This window comes from Anabrus simplex, chromosome 4, assembly GCF_040414725.1.
Source record: "Anabrus simplex isolate iqAnaSimp1 chromosome 4, ASM4041472v1, whole genome shotgun sequence".
NCBI classification, from domain to species: domain Eukaryota; kingdom Metazoa; phylum Arthropoda; class Insecta; order Orthoptera; family Tettigoniidae; genus Anabrus; species Anabrus simplex.
Window position 1 is genome coordinate 285,272,931 of NC_090268.1, and position 18,194 is coordinate 285,291,124.

General features: G+C 37.6%; 1 protein-coding gene across 8 annotated transcripts in view; it reads right to left on the bottom strand.

The window, feature by feature from the left end:
- angel (protein) overlaps positions 1-18,194 on the bottom strand; it is a 210,739-nt gene that overhangs the window by 139,668 nt on the left and 52,877 nt on the right. For all 8 annotated transcript variants that reach the window (XM_067145550.2, XM_067145547.2, XM_067145545.2 and 5 more), the window contains one exon: positions 2,775-2,950. In XM_067145550.2, coding sequence (XP_067001651.1) covers positions 2,775-2,950 — 176 coding nt within the window. The remainder of the gene's footprint in view (positions 1-2,774; positions 2,951-18,194) is intronic.

Genomic DNA, 18,194 nt, shown 5'->3' on the forward strand with positions numbered 1-18,194 from the left:
TGTGAGTATTAATTGTGGTTGTTAAGGATATGATGTTGATTTGTTATGCGAATGGGACTGACTGTTGGGCCAACCATGAGATTTGTGTTAAGGGTTTAATGTTTATTTCCTTAAAAGTTTTGTTCTTGCTGGTTCTTAATTTCTAAATTTATTTAATTTCTGAGTATTATCCTCTACGGAACTTGTTCTGGTGAAATATTGTGTGGAGTTATCTCTTTTAAGTAACCAGAGATAGTCTTTAAGAAACCGTTTTCTCCTCTTGTGCTACAGTAAAGTTTTCTTTTCTGATTCATTAACATACTGTAACTTTCATAATTAAGTTCTGGGATCCCAAGGTCTGAATAAGTGTTTTCTTTTCTTTTAACAAGATCTTGCACATTTTACGTTCTTTCAAATATTGTTCCCTTAATTTATTAATGCAAAATAATTATGCTAGTGTAGATCTTTTAAAATTTTCATTTCCTATTAAATTCCTAATTTCCTTTAAATCGTCGTTTTATTTTAGCCAGTAGTAACTTATTTTACTTAGTAGTAATTTATTTATTCTTTATCCATCTGATCTTGGTGGGCCCTAGTATCTTCTTCGGGTAGCTACGACCTTCTATTGGGAATATACTTGTTCATACTGCCCATGGCCGTGCAAATACTATCGTGTTATACCTCTTCGAAAGTACGCGATAATAATCATCATAGGATACCACCTTGCTATTGCAACCATTCTTTCCTATTTCCAGCTGCTCTCTCCAGTTCACAACTCTTCAAACCCATTCTGCTCTTTATGTGATCCATGTATTTCTTTATTAGTCTTTCTCTTTTTTCTTCCCCAGTAAGTTTTCTTCAATTATTTCTTCCAATAATCTGGCTTTGCCTTAGTGTGTGACCCACAAACTTAATTTTCTTCTTTTCTATTTCTTTGATAATTCCTTGCTTTTCTTTCACTTCCTGTAAGATTTGTATATTGGTTTTCTTTTCTGTCCAACTGTTTTGCTCATCTTTCAGCACATTCACATTTCTGCAACTTTCAGTTGTCCGCTGTCCTGTTTACGTATTGTGCAACTCTCAGTGCTGTATAATAATGTATGTACTTTTAGTTTGTTTTTTCTTGACAAAAATTGTTAGCGTTTGCACTCTTTATGGCTACAAAGGCAGCGTTGTTTGTCTAGGTTGCTGTGGTAGGAAATCTGGTCTGACTAGACTTCTTCATTAACCCCCGTAAGACCTCGACACCTTCGGAGTTCTGCATACTGAAGGACTCCCTCTCCACCAAACCCATGGGGAAGACTTAACCCTCCAAGTGCTATCGTCTCGCTACGAGATAAATCAGATCCCGGCTCAAGTGCTATCGTCTCGCAGTGAGACTATTCGTAAAATAGGTTTACAATCAATTTTACGAATATTCTTGCTGCAAAATGAAATTCTCTATCTGGTAGGCAGTGCAAGTTCGTCTTTGCTTGGGGAAGGAAAGCAGTAAGCGGCAATCTTTTCAGCTGTGAACTGGTCTTTGTTTACGTCTACTCAAACTGTCCTATTGCTTAGAGCATTTGAAGATTGTTTGCTGGCCAATTTGTGATAATTGTGTGCCTGATATACTCTTCTTTAATTGATTTATTTTAGTTTAGTGAGTATTATAATATAAACATGAGTGAACTAAGTGGTTCAAGTGCAATTAGAGAAAAGCATTGGAGGAGCTTGGGAGTGATGAAGTGAAGATAACATTGATAATGGAGAATATTTTCCTGATGATTTATCATTAAATGACTTTTCTCCTGGAGTGGGGAAGAATATGACCTTAATTTAGATACCCATGGCTACAGTGATGCGTCAAGTAGTGATGTAGACAATCCAAACGTGCTAACCCTAACGGGCACATCTAGACCTAATGACCCACCACAACAATATCTCTCCGGGTCTTTTTACCTGTGACATTTTTATTATTCATTGAAGTTTCTATTATTATATATCATTATGCGTGTAATGAAATTTGGCACATTTAGTATATCTTAGAATTTAATTTCAGATAATATAGTGCTTGTGACCAACCTCAAAAATTGGAAACTTTTACTGGACAGTTGTAAGTAAAACATCCTACAATTATCTTCTTCTCTAATTCTTCCTGAAGAAAGTGATATATAATATGCCATATGTAGTTAAAAATTTGTATTTATTATATTTTTTTAAAATGTATCTGCACGCTGCCTTAAGAATGCTCAGCACTTAAGAGTGAAACTATCAGGGTTAAGGATATCAGTGGCAAGGTGCTGCCTCGCGAGCCAATTAGACCAGAGGCTTTTAATAGGTGTTACTCCTCTATCCCCCCCCCCCCCCCCATTTATCTCAATTTGTATATTACTGGTATTATTTAATAATTTACATTACAAAAGTTTCCAAAAATGATTTGCATAAGCTGTTTGTTATCAAAGAGAGAGAGAAGAAAAAAAATACATGCATTACAACTCACAGGTGAAACTTATGGAAGATGAGGAGGTACATTTGATATATGACAATTGATTTTACAAATTAATGTCAATATGCCAGAAGCAATAGTATGTAGTAAACTAAAAAAAGATGGCATCAACATATGTTCAATATGCAGCTGGTTAAAGGCATGAAAGTAACTGATAGATAAATTAGGTCATGTTAATAGCAGACCTCTATAACAACACGTATATACGAAAGCAATTGCTTCTGCAACTGTCAGTCCACGAAGCTGTTAGTGGTTAGTACATGCAGAACAGGGATATCATAATAATTAAACAATTAGTGAAGATACTTACATCAGCATTGAATTTTTTAAATTCCTTCATAAGTAGCTGGCTTCTGTAATCCCAATTCAATGCACGAGGATCATGTGCCATGTATAATTCCGGATGATCCTCCATGATGCTTTGAGAAAGTACATTGTAGGATAACACATCAAAAACTAAGTGCCTTGGCGTTGTTCGTACTGGCTCTGAAAAAATACATTATTTTTGTTTTACTCCTAAACTGCAAAACAACAATAATGGAAATATAGCAAAACCAAGTTTAAATACTACAGATAAAAATATGAAATCTGGAATATACAAAATAAAATATAATCCTTTTATTGTAGATTTTGGACCTGTGGAATAGTGGGGTAAGAGAATCTCTTGCTTTATTGACTGACATAAAAATCAACCTACAAAAACAAATCAATAAATGTGAAAGTTAGTAAACAGATGAATTAACGAAAGGTACACAAACAATTAGGATGCATACACATATCGTCCCTACTCTGGCAAACTAACGAATCTGCAAATTGTCAAAAGGTTAGGAGAGCTGAAAGAAGTTGTGATTGCTCATGTCAGATCAATGTTTATATTTAATGATTGGTTTTATGTGTTAGGCATACAGAGCGAGCTGCAGATGTGAGACTTTGACAGAGGGTAGACAATATATAAATAATAAAATATAGACCAAAACTTGAGAACTACAGATTCCCTAGTTTGTCACTTTCGCTAGTTTGCCAGAGTGGGGACGATATATCAAATGACCATGCTTCAGTTGGTATAGCTTAAGTAGTGTGTATATATATTTCCTATCTTGGAAGCATTGTCTAAACAATAAACCTCAGAAGAGGATGTGGAAAACACTCTCTGTGCTGCCCACTTAGATTTGGTCAGCTATCTAACCAGGTCTTCAGGAAAAATGGCATATGGCCTTTAGTCCCGGGAGTGTCCGAGGACATTTTTGGCTCACCAGGTGCAAGCCTTTCAATTTGACACCCGTAGGCGACCTGAGCGTCGTGATGAGGATGAAATGATGATGAAGACGACACATACACCCAGTCCCCGTGCCAGCGAAATTAACCAAATATGGTTAAAATTCCAGACTCTGCCGGGAATCGAACCCGGGACCCCTGTGACCAAAGGCCAATATGCTAATCATTTAGCCATGGAACATAAAGACTTAACAGCTCATACCAAATTCATGGTGTATAAAACAGTCATCAACACAATGTTAGTCTACAGGTGTGAAACCTGGACTGCATAACATTGTGACATCAAGAAACTTCAGGATTTTCATCAACAGAAACTTTATTCCACCTTAAATATCAAATGGAAAAACCATGTCTCCAACCTTGCAGTTCTTAAGAAAGAATGCATCAACAGTGCAGAAGCCTCCATCATCGGCAGACTGGACATGTCTGCCACGAGTTACACCAAGCTTCCCTGCCAATGCTTGTGTGATGAACTTTCCTCAGACACATGATCCTGTGGTGCCCCTTTGAAGTGTTATAAAGACAAGCTTATTACATACCCTGCAGGTCACAAATATTAATCCTCAGACCTGGAATACACTCGTCAAGGATCGCTCACTTTAGCTTCGAACAATCTGCTGCTGCTGAACTGTTTGAGCAACAGCATTGCAGGCATGAAGAGTCTAAACGGCAGATATTCATACTCCCATCAGATGCAGCTTCGTCCTCCCCCATCGACTGAGTGCCATCTTTGTGGATGTGTTTCATGTTAGAATTGGCCTGTTCAGTCATCAGAAGTACAAGCACAAACAGCACTGATTGAAAGTGAATTGTAAGAATGAGAAAATGCATACTTGGAAATAAGTAAAAGCTGACGACAATGACGAGTGTATACAAACAAAAAGCAAATCTATATACATAAAATAAGAGTTTTGTCTGTACATTGCTCAGAATTTAAAAAGGATGGTATTTCTGTATCAGTCGTGTCCACAGTAACAAGGAAATGCACTTTTTACTTTTCCGTAATTTCTGTCTGTCTGTATGTATGTACACACATCACGAGAAAACGGCTAAAGAGAATTTAATGAAAATTGGTATACAAAGTCGGGGAATAAGTCGCTACAATCTAGGCCATAAATAATTTTATTCACGCTGACTGAAATGGTAGTTTAGGGGAAGGCCTAAAATTTAATTCTCCAATATTTATGTTATTAGTAGCCGTACCTTAATGAACATCGGTATACAAAGTCGGCGAATAAGTCGCTATAATCTAGGCCATGAATAATTTTATTCACACTGAGTGAAATGGTAGCTGAGGGGAAAGCCTAAAATTTAATTCTCAAATATTTATCTATCAAATCTATAAATACTACATAACTAAAGTTACACAGTATTAAATTTCTGATCATTTATGTATTTTTTAAGACGCCCTAATATCACAGTCAAAAGAAAACTAAATGTGAAAGCCTACAATATACAGAGCCCATCACATTTATAAACAATAACATTACATTGACCATTGTTTGTTGTGATGTGCTTTGTGTCTTCTGTTGCCAATCATCTCCGATGGATAGGATTACTGCTGCGTACTGAGTATTTTTTAAAAATTTTCCTTACGTCGCACCGACACAGATATGTCTTATGGCAACGATGGGATAGGAAAGGGCTAGGAATGTGAAGGAAGCTGTCTTGGCCTTAATTAAGGTAGAGCCCAGCTTTTGACTGGTGTGAAAGTGGGAAACCATGGAATACCACCTTCAGGGCTGCTGACAGTGGGGTTCGAATCCACTATCCACTATCTCCCGGATGCAAGCTCACGGCTGCACGCCCTTAACCACACCGACAACTCATCCGGTCGTACCGAATGTAACAGTCTGTCTGGATATTGGCGGGAAGTAGCTGGGAGTTAGATAAGTTTCTTCTTTAGCATGCCATTCCTCTGGTTCATAAATTTCTGATACTATTGGTACGTAACACACTGGTTCATCATAGCATTCGAGCTATTCAATCCCTACTCTGAGGCACTCATCGGGATGAGCAGTGTGCATATTTAACGGAATAATGGCAGAGGAGTGTTCATGGCTGTCTGCGGCCTGGTCATTCCAGCTCCGAAACTTTGGACTGTTAGATCGACACTGTAGTACTATTTGTTAAAAGTGAGAAAATTTGCGGTTTTCATTTCATAGAGTATTTTATATGATAACATTGCTTCTAATTGCTACTTTTCTACTGACTTTTTTGTAATGACCTATGTTGACTTCAGTTAAGAAAGTCACAAAGTTACTCTTTCTGAAAATCCCGTAGCGAAGCACGGGTACATCACCTAGTCTCCAATAAGTATGTAACATATTCACATGGTCAAGCAAAGTTTCCAAACTCCATTTTATTTTAACGATGGGATATCAACCTAAGACCTTGGTGCAAAAACTGGTCAAGTCCAACTTTTCGAAAATTTACATTTTATTTGTACTGGATAGAGAAACAGATGCCACACATATGATAAAAGAATCAGATACGTTCACCTTAGGGCATACAAACAACATAACTCTCCGTTGCACTTGTGAAATTGTACGTGTTGTGCATTGACATGTGAACTGATACTATAGACCAAAGCCAATCAGAATAACTAAGTTTTAAAATGTGCAAAAGCTTTAACAACAACATGTGCCAAAGTGATAACATTAGCTCTAAGTCATGCAGAACTACAGAACAAGGACTGGCCCCGTGCCAGCAAAATTGACCAATGATGGTTAAAATTCCCGATCCTGCCGGGAATCGAACCCGGGACCCCTGTGACCAACGGCCAGCACGCTAACCGTTTAGCCATGGAGCGTAAAGACCCAACAGCTCATACCAAATTCATGGTGCATAAAACTGTCATCAACACAAAGTTACTCTATAGGTGTGAAACCTGGACTGCGTAACATTGTGACATCAAGAAACTTGAGGATTTTCATCAACAGAAACTTTGTATGTATGTTCAGTCTTCAGCCCTAAGGCTGGTAGGATCCTCAACAGCTCTGCCATCAGCTGTCATAGATGGCCTAGGCATCACTGAAGAGGCGTACTAGGGAAATGAGGAGTGAGGTAGTTTCCCGTTGCTTTCCTCACCGAGCCAGAAGTTGCTATTACATATCAGTCTGCCAAGCCCACTGAAATGCGTGCATCAACCGACCCTATAAGCAACGTTTTCACACCATTCATTGCAGGGACTGGCTGCACAAAGAATGGCATTACTAGCATCATTCATACCTCAGTCACTTCCATATTGTCAAAGCCAAGGATAAGACAGACAGAGACAGATCAATGAAAGTAACAAAATTGCTCTAGCCCATACTAGAAGACATAGTGCACTGTAAACACTAGGTCCTGCCAGCAAAGGCACACCCACCTTAAATATCAAATGGATGAACCATGTCTCCAACCTTGCAGTTCTTAAGAAAGAATGCATCGACAATGCAGAAGCCTCCATCATCGGCAGACTGGACATGTCTGCCACATGAGTTACACCAAGCTTCCCTGCCAATGCTTGTATGGTGAACATCCGTACTGCATTTACAAAGAAGAAGTAGCCTAAACATAGCTAATAGTAACTACAGTATTTAACTTAGATCTAGTATTGCAAGGATAATATTAGTTAAATTTCATTTAATATTTTTATTAAGTTTACTAGTATTTTTACGTTCGTATTTCTTTCGTTGTGTATTGAAATAAGCATTTTTTTCAAATCTGTATTGTGTAGGCAGTTCCTTTTTTCTTTCTTTCTTCTTTGTGTGTGTATATATTCATATTTTTGTCTTAAAAGTGTTATTTGTAGTTCTTTGTATTTTAATTAAATTTAATTACATTATCATAATAACCCAATATTTTACTTTATTGTACAATAATTTCATATCATTTTCACACACAATCACTCGTTCCACACATATAGGTACCTTGCTGGAAGCACTTAACGAGGAACTGCTGGTAAGAGGTTTTAAAATATACTTTTTGATGCAGCACCCTTGATATCTTTGGGAAGAGCATTCCACCACCCCGAAGCGGTGATAGTAAATGATCGATGGTATGTGGTTGTTCGGTGGACAGGTATTTCTAGGAGGGACACTGAGTGAATATCATGGAGATGTAAAGAGCCAAGGTGACGAAAATTGCTGGAGAGGTACGTATGGATGTCTTCCGAAAGTACCTCGTACACAAGAGTATTTGAATGTAGTTTACGCCTGTTGTCTGGTCGTAACCAAGATAATTGTTTATAGTAGGGAGAAACTCGAGCGTCATACCGTAAATCCATAGCACATCTAAGACAAGCATTCTGAGTGCGTTGTAGTTTCAAGCTTAATTCATTAGTTATATCCGTAAAAATTACATCACAGTAGTCAAAAATGGAAAATAATAATGACTGAACAAGTTGAATTTTTAATGATCGAGGGAATACATTTCTGAACCGTTTAACACGTTCCCTGCGACAGTGAATTTCGATGACTTAATGTTACGTCGTATCGGCCCACCGGTGACCCGATGCTGCCTTTAGTTATTATCGGTTCGGGTCACCGGTGACCTGACGAATTTGACTTTGTTTACTCCCTAGTATGAAATCCTAAACAATGCAAGTGCACTTGTTGTGTGCGTTATTGTTGAGGAGACATTCCAGCGTATTTACCTGTGCGACAGTGTTCCGATTCAACAATTGCGTGAAACAGAAACGAGCCCGGAAATAATTGGGTCACTGGTGGGCCGATCAAAACTAGCAGTATGCCTCGATCCTTTACTTCAATTGGAACACTATGTTGCCATTAGTTAACAGAAATTCGTTACTAGGACGTAGTTACTTACTTCACAATTCTGGGAAGTTTGCACCGACGGATAAGAGTAACATGTTTCGGGCCACATGGTGACCCGAACCGCACGGAACGTGTTAAAGGGGTGCAAGCCACAATACACCTTTTTACAGATATTCTTAACTTGCGCTGACCAGTTTAGAGTTTCCGTTATAATAACTCCAAGGTTAAAAACTGATTCACTATAAGGTATAACAGTATTATTTAAAGTTATAGGAGGAATGCAATTTTGTTTTAAAATATGAAGATTCTTTGATGTACCAATGATAATAGCTTGCATTTTTATGGGGGTTTAATTTAAGATTGTTTTTAATTGCATAGCCATTAATAAGCTCAAGAACCAGGCGAGTTGGCCATGCGGTTAGAGGCGCGCGGCTGTGAGCTTGTATCCGGGAGATAGTGGGTTCGAATCCCACTGTTGGCAGCCCTGAAGATGGTTTTCCGTGGTTTCTCATTTTCACACTAGGCAAATGCTGGGGCTGTACCTTAATTAAGGCCACGGCTGCTTCCTTCCAACTCCTTGAATAAGACCCGTCTGTGACAGTGCAACGTAAAGCCAGTAGCAAAATTAGCTCAAGGTCAGCATTTACATTACATATTGCTTGTTGTATTTTATTAGTTCTGTGTGGTAATAAATTTGCAGGTCATCAGCATAAAGGTGGTACCTGCAGTGCTTAACTGATCGGGTGATATAATTTATATATAAAGTGAATAGGAGAGGGCCCAGAACTGACCCTTGTGGGACAAAAATATTTTTTGCTCGCCACGTTGATTTATTATTATTTGCAACCACACACTGCCGGCGGTTTGTGAGATAAGAATAGAAACATTCCAGCACTTTCTGACTAAAGTTTAAAGACTGTAATTTGGGAAGAAGCAACCTTGGATCGACAGTATCAAATGCGCTACTGAAACCTAAAAGAGTAAGTATTGTCACTCGTTTGTTTTCCATTGTATATCTAATGTCATCTGTCACTTTCAGCAGAGCTGTCATGGTACTATGCTTTTTCTTAAAGCCTGATTGGTAAGAGTCGAGTAAAGCCTATTTATGTAAGTACGTAAGGATTTGGTCATGTACCAGGCGTTCCAGCACTTTGGACAGGGGTGGTAGGAGAGAAACTGGTCGGTAATCTGAAGGAATACTGGGTCTATCCTTTTTTGGGATTGGGATGACGAGGACATCCTTACACGCCGTAGGGAAAATTCTCGCCAGGCAAGTTTTGAGAGCTGAACATTATTAGCGGTTTCTGGTGACATACAGCTTAAATTAGCTTAGTACATCGATAAAAAGCATGATACCGTAACAGTGATCGGTACTGTATTTGCAGGATTTTGAACATGAATGCTTCCCCTGAGTTGAAATGGTCACATCAGCCTGTTGCATCAACAGCGTCGGGAACACACATTATAATGTTAAGCTTTCGTACAGAAACCTACTGTATTTGGAAATCATCTCAAATGGGCTTTCATTTTCTAATTTTAATTATCAGTTTCCAGACACCAGGTATAAGTTAGTAAATGTACTGAGGTACCCCATGCGTTCTCACAGCGTAATTGTTATGGTGCTTACTTCGTAATATGAGGTACGGTTCGAGTCTTCGTTATGACGAATATTTTTTTCATAAATAGCTGTTGTATTTTCTGTACGGCTCTTTTTATACGTTCTTCTGTTAATAATATATTTCACTGAAATATTTAATCACATTATTATGTCTACTAGGAAATTCTTTATGTGTGTGCTACTCATAGAAAGTGATGTTATGATTAATTTCAATCATCATTGACCTGCATTAAGACTGTTGCCCAGGTGGCAGATTTCCTATCAGTTTGTTTACCTAGTCTTCTCGCAAATTATTTCACAGAAATTGGAAACTATTCTATTCCTGAATTCCTCTTCCTATGAATGGATATTTACCTCAATTTGTTCTTTACGTTTATATTCCAACTTTATCTTCATAAATTTAAACATTAGAATGAAATACATTATCAATAAATGGATGCATTTGGAACTAAATAAGGTCACAGAGCTAGTTGTAAATAGAGGATCGTGGAGATACTTGATCAATTCACAGTAACCTGCAGATAGAATGCTCAAAGGCAATAAGTCCATAAGGGAGATGCGTATATACACATATGGAAGCACGTAAAAGAGAGTCGAGAACAACGGGAAGGAATGAAAATTAATTTGAATTTAAATTAAAAGGACGAGAACCTGCGTACCTTCTATTTCGGAGCAAGCTCCTTGACCAATCTACTATAAGAATACTTTCAAAAATGCTGCCTTACATGACAGGTTATAACTGGCATAAGAAAATATATACATTAAAATCTCAAGATTTTAATCCCAATTAGGTACTGATTTTGAAGCTCAGATTAACCTCACGAAAGCTGGACATAAATCGTTGTCTGTAACTCTAAGACTCCCCTTATTAGGCTTGTTGGTGATAATTAGCATATGCAAGCACAGGAAAATAAGACAATCGAAAAGAGCTTCATACATCTAACGATAGATAGCACCTCAGACGAAAGCGAGAAGTCGCTGAAAATCAGTCTAGACAACCCCATACATTTGTGTCTAGCTCCAGGTAGCTACCTAGCGCTTAGGCGGAGTGGTAGCACGCAAGCCAAAGTACCAGCTGATTTACACCCCCAGGTAGTTTACCTCCCATGTAGCTGCCATCCAGTTTACCAGCAGATGGTTGAACCGGCCCTAAGTGGTACTGTTTCCACAACACCAAATCAGTGCGGATTAGTCAGAGGATGCAGTACCACAGGTGCGATCTGTGCGACATGTTTGTTGATGGAAAGGTACAGAGAAAACAAGAAGACCGTGCAAGACCGTGCATTTAGCATATTTAGACCCAGAAAAAGCTTGCAATCGGGTTCCACACGCTGTCATATGGCAAGCACTTAACAGCACACAATTTCAGAGGTATATGCAGGAAGGATTCAACTTCTGTATCGTGACACGATGTCCGGCTGGCTCTCACCCCCTTTTAACATCACTGTAGGTGTTCATCAGGGTTTAACCCTTTCACCCCTACTCTTCAACCTTTGTATGGACACAGCAACAGTTAGCATTCAGTTTCCCCATCCCTGAACACTCCTACATGCAGATGATGTGGTAAATTTCACAGGAGTTCAGCCTTCAGCATCAAGTGGAAAACTGGAAACACAGGCTGGATGAGAATGGGTTTTGACTTAACATTAAAAAGTTAGAATATCTAGAATTTGGCCCCAAACCGATGGCACCCTTTCCATCAATGACCAGACCTTACAAAAAGACAATCATTTTAAATATCTTGGATCTCTGATCACATCAGATAATGATGCTACTCTGATGCACGGGTGAGGGTCAGCGTAGCATATTCCAAGTGGAGACAAGTAACCGTGTCCTCTGTAATAAAAGGATGATCAAATACCTGAAGGCTGAAAGTTACAAGATAGCGATAAGACCAGTTGCTCTCTATGGAGTAGAATGTTACCCTTTGACAGAGAAACATGGACAGATACTCCATGCTATGGAGATCAGGATGATGAGATGGTCACTGGGGCTAACTCTCTTGGACCATGTCAGAAATAAAGATGTGCAAGGTAGACTTGGTGTGGCCCCAAGTGAGAGAGCTTGACCCAAGTGGACACTGACCACGAGGAAGACTGCCAAAGTAGTGGATTGACAAATTATGGAAGATATACGGGCTGTGGGCCTTAGCCCTTGAGATGCCCTAGAAAGGGCCAAATGGCGAAAATGTAGCCGAACGGTAGACATCCTTTGATGCGATAAACACTAAGAGAGAAAGATTACAATTACATAATTTACTGTACAATATCTGTAATAAATTTCAATATAATTTTAGTGACAAGCTACTGAGAATTAACTTTGGGACAAGGGATCTGCTATCAATTCCGCAAAATACGATATACAAAATTCCCTGTTTTTTTTTTACATATTTTTTTTTTTTGCAAGTTATTAATTTAAAGCATTGCACTCGCAAATGGAAGATTATAGATGATGCAAGGATGGGAAAGGGCTAGGAATGGAAGAGAAGGAGCTGAGGTTTTAATTAAGTTACAGCTCCACCAGTTTCCCAGTGTTAATATAGGAAACTACGGAAAATCATGTGCAGGGCTGTTGTTGGTGGAGTTCAAAACCATAAGTTCCCAAATGCAAGCTTACAGCTATGTGAGCCGAACCACAGCTAACAAATTTGGTGCCAAATTTGTTATGCATAAGGCCAAGTTTATATTGCAATCATAAAGTGCTACATAAAAACCAAAACACAAAAACAAAAAATAACTGCAAATTATAACAGGCCATAAATTGAGTGGTCACTTAATTGAAAGTATACTAATACAACAACAACAACAACAACAACAATAATAATAATACTTACATTATTTACCCTCGGGTTGATAATGTTTCCTCTATGACAATTTAAGATACATTTCTGTTTACAGAGGTTGGTATAAATGACGTAAAATGAGTTATGTATTCCGTCAGATCAAATGCTGCTGGACACGATGGCATACCTCTGCCTTTCTACAAATATATCATTGGCGCCATTCTGCTGATTGTAACACATATTATTAACTACTGTTAAAACCAAGGAATTTTCCCTATGGCGTGACAGGATGCCCTCGTCATCCCAATCCCGAAAAAGGATGGACCCAGTATTCCTTCAGATTACCGACCAGTTTCTCTCCTACCACCACTGTCCAAAGTGCTGGAACGCCTGGTATATGACCAAATCCTTACGTACTTACATAAAGAGGCTTTACTCGACTCTTACCAATCAGGCTTTAAGAAAAACCATAGTACCATGACAGCTCTGCTGAAAGTGACAGATGACATTAGATATGCAATAGACAACAAACGAATGACAATACTTACTCTTTTAGATTTCAGTAGCGCATTTGATAATGTCGAACATAGGTTGCTTCTTCCCAAATTACAGTCTTTAAACTTTAGCCAGAAAGTGCTGGAATTTTTCTATTCCTACCTCACAAACGCCCGGCAGTGTGTGGTTGCAAATAATAATAAATCAACGTGGCGAACAAAAAATATTGGTGTCACACAAGGGTCAGTCCTGGGCCCTCTCCTATTCACTTTATATATAAATGATATCACCCGATCAATTAAGCACTGCAAGTACCATCTTTATGATGATGACCTGCAAATTTATTACCACACTAGAACTAATAATATATAACAAGCAATATATAATGTGAATGCTGACCTTGAGCTAATTAATGGCTATGCAATTAAAAACAATCTTAAATTAAACCCCCATAAAAATGCAAGCTATTATCATTGGTACATCAAAGAATCTTCACATTTTAAAACAAAATTGCATTCCTCCTATAACTTTAAATAATACTGTTATACCTTATAGTGAATCAGTTTTTAACCTTGGAGTTATTATAACGGAAACTCTAAACTGGTCAGCGCAAGTTAAGAATATCTGTAAAAAGGTGTATTGTGGCTCACACCCCTTTAAACGGTTCAGAAATGTATTCCCTCGATCATTAAAAATTCAACTTGTTCAGTCATTATTATTTTCCATTTTTGACTACTGTGATGTAATTTTTACGGATATAACTAATGAATTAAGCTTGAAACTACAACGCACTCAGAATGCTTGTCTTAGATGTGCTATGGATTTACGGTATGACACTCGAGTTTCTCCCTACTATAAACAATTATCTTGGTTACGACCAGACGACAGGCGTAAACTACATTCAAATACTCTTGTGTACGAGGTACTTTCGGAAGACATCCATACTTATCTCTCCAGCAATTTTCGTCACCTTGGTTCTTTACATCTCCATGATACTTGCTCAGTGTCCCTCCTAGAAATACCTGTCCACCGAACAACCACATACCATCGATCATTTACTATCACCGCTACGGGATGGTGGAATGCTCTTCCCAAAGATATCAAGGGTGCTGCATCAAAAAGTATATTTTAAAACCTCTTACCAGCAGTTCCTCGTTAAGTGCTTCCAGCAAGGTACCTGTATGTGTGGAACGAGTGATTGTGTGTGAAAATGATATGAAATTATTGTACAATAAAGTAAAATATTGGGTTATTATGATAATGTAATTAAATGAAACATCCGTACTGTATTTACAAAGTAGAAGTAGCCTAAACATAGCAAGTAGTAACTGCAGTATTTAACTTAGATCTAGTATTGCAAGGATGAAATTAGTTAAATTTCATTTAATATTTTTATTAAGTTTCCTAGTATTTTTACGTTCGTATTTCTTTCGTTGTCTATTGAAATGAGCTTTTTTTTTTTTCAAATCTGTAATGTGTAGGCAGTTCCTTTTTTCTTTGTGTGTATAAATTATATTTTTGTCTTAAAAATTAGTGTTATTTTTAGTTCTTAGTATTTTAAGTTAATCAGTGTCATTGTATTAACAAATAATAATATGTGTGTGGTTAAGTGTAAGAAAGGGCCAAGAGCCCTAAACTTCGCCACAAAAAGTCAAGGCTTTTATCTAGCTATCTGTCTATCTATCTATCTATCTACAAACTGCATAAAATATTTAGCTACTAGCCATCCAAGACATCAAACTAACACCACAATACAACAGAAAACCTATTGAAATGTATGAATATTGAGCTAATTTCCAACAGAAACTGAGAAGAACTCAAACTCAATAATATTCTGTACTTGATTCTCAACAACATTCACAGGTATAAGATCTACCACCATAGCCCCAAGATTTCAGTCAATTCTCACGCTCCTCCCCTGGCAGACCTAGAAAGAACTGAGGTCATTCCAAGACGGTAAAGAAGCATCACTGACCAATAAATTAAAACTAAACAATACCACATGGTGACAATGCACTTTAGGAAGTCCTAGACAATATCACACTTCTTGTCTCATACAGAATTTTCACACAAAGTATACAAACCCAATGCTATAGCCACCCACCATTCATTCTGTGTGAATAGATCACTTATTCCATGATGCTAACTAACTTTGCAGGACAAACAACAGTAAAACTGATAGGCTAGACTTGGCATATTTGGAAGTACACCTTAAAGTTATGTAACTGGCCATATGTATGCCTGTATAACAACTAAGCAGTATTTAAAATGACACTACAATTATTTTACTAAATCAGGGTGTTCACCAAATAAAGATTTTGAAATTCCCTGACACACAATGACAAAAAATTAAATAATAGAAGTTTCCAGGTATGACCGTAATATTAAAATACATTTTAAAAACTTAACATGCAAAAAATAAATGACTTTAATGTGCATATTAAATTTCAAAACTTGGAAGTTCAATTTAGTCCAATTTAATTCACTTTAAGATTTTAAAAAGTTATTACCATTACTACTTCTGTGAAATTTCTTCATCTATAGCCAGCAACGACTGTCGAGCTTCTGCCATCACCCTCCACTTTTTTTCTTCTAATTCTTTCAGCAACCAAGTGGCCTTTCTCTTATTTTTTTGCAAAGAATCTTCTGCTTCCAATGCTTTACGTTTCTCCTTCAGATTTTGAATATACAAAGCATGAGCATTCCTTGCAGCATGGAGCTTGTTCTTATTAATGGAGACCTGTTCAATTCCACCAAGGTTTGAGATAGCATCATATATTCTTCTTTGTGCTACAAGAGATCTTGTAGCATGTTCTCTAATATAATTTCTTTATTCAGAGAAAAATCATGTTCAAGTGAAGCATTTCCATGAAACAATATTAGTATCATTTTGAGAAATGAAGCCAACTTTTCTGTGTTCAAATTTACTGTTGACAAAAAAGTACGGAGCCAAAAGTGATCTAATCTCTCGTTTTTAGAAGACAAAGAATTCATTACTTCTTTGAAAGCATCATTCTCGCACACAGAAGTGAACTCCTTTTGTACATGATCAGCTTCATTACCCGAGATCCATTTGTTTTCAACAAAGGCATTTAAAGCTACCCTAAGCCGTTTGCTGCTTAGAGGTTGCTTGGCTACACTTGGATCAAAACAAGAAATTCCTTTAGTCAGTTTATATGCCAGTGGTGACCGTTCCAGTATCTTCTTGCACAAAGCTACCATTCCTCTTAGACAATCTGCGCGAAACACTAATATATCTCTATCATTTAATCCAGGAGTGCCACGAAGTGCTGCTCTAGCAGCATAACCTATGTCAATTTTAGATGCAGGCAGAAGATTTTCTTTACTGTCTAAATTAATTTTGAGAACATTTTCTGAAGACTACAGTGACTCAAGACTTAACAAAACTTGTCATGACTTTTTTCATTGTTGCAATGAGAGATTCATACAGGAGTGGTGCAAATGGAAGGATCTGTCTGAAACTGTTTTAGGAATGGTTTAAATCTCCAACAAGAGATAATAAAAATGACAACTTGGTCTTAAGTAGCTTATCTTTAACTGAAGTTGATACTATTTTGAAGCTGTTACAGTTTGGGGTTTTCTCATCTCTGTTTGTTCCTTCCACATATTTGTCAACATTAGGTAGGATATCTATAGCATGTTTAATGACTTTCGAATTTTCAAGCCATCTTATAACACAATATTTCAAAGGAAATACGTTTGAACCTGAATAATGTGTATAATCAGCACGTCTTGCAGGAACGTAGCAAAACAAGAAGTGAAGAGGACGAAGAAACTCGGCAATATTCCACTGGGTTTCTTTTACTGCTATTTTATATTTTATTGTGCACAGTATGCAAGCCACATGATCCAATGTTCACCAAAATAGGAGCATCTGGATCATCACTTAACAAATTACCAATATCCTGAAGGAACTTTTTATTAACATTTGGACCATCCATTGAAATTTGTAAGAGTTTTTTTTAAGATTGAGTCCCTGCAGTGCTCGCAAAAAAACCATTTAACAAATCTGAGGAGGTAGAGTGACCAACAAACACGGAATCAAAATAAGAAGTGCATACTTCATTGGTATCAGGATTGAAATCACAAACTACAAGATCCATTTGGCCCACCTGAGAAACTTTACTCAGTGACTCGTCGAAACCAACGGTGAAATGTGTGCACTTATGAAACATCTCAAGAACTTGCTTATGAAAATAGGGAGCCAAACCATGAGTGATTATATATGCAACTTTTGTTCTGTGCAGTTGAACTTTCGAAGCTATTTCAGAATCTGGAAACATTACTGGGAACAAACGTACACTAGCTTCAATGAAACGTAAAAAATGGTGTTGCATGACCGTATACATGCACCATATAATCTCAGGTTTGATTACTTGCTCTCTTGAAAGATAATTCTGTAGACATCTCGTCTCTGGTGAACCTTCTTTAATGGAAGAAAGAGAAGAAGAAGAAGCAGTGGAGTTATATGTGATAGAGTTCGCTGTGGTAGCTGTACCAGGCAGAGAACAATTTGTGTTTGCGGCCAGGGTATTATCTACTGAGTTTAGGTCATTTTTTACCTCACTATTCGAATGTTCTTTTTTAAAATAACTTGAAAGGGGTGATGAGAACTGGCTGAACTTGACACTACTGGTATGCTTCTTTCCTCCCATGTGAATTTTTAATGCCTGCTTCCCCGTGTTGTTAAGAGAAAATGATGTTTTACATATTATGCAATATACTGAAAATTTGTCCTGAGCCATGGGTTTTAACCATGTTCTGAAAGTATCATCAAGC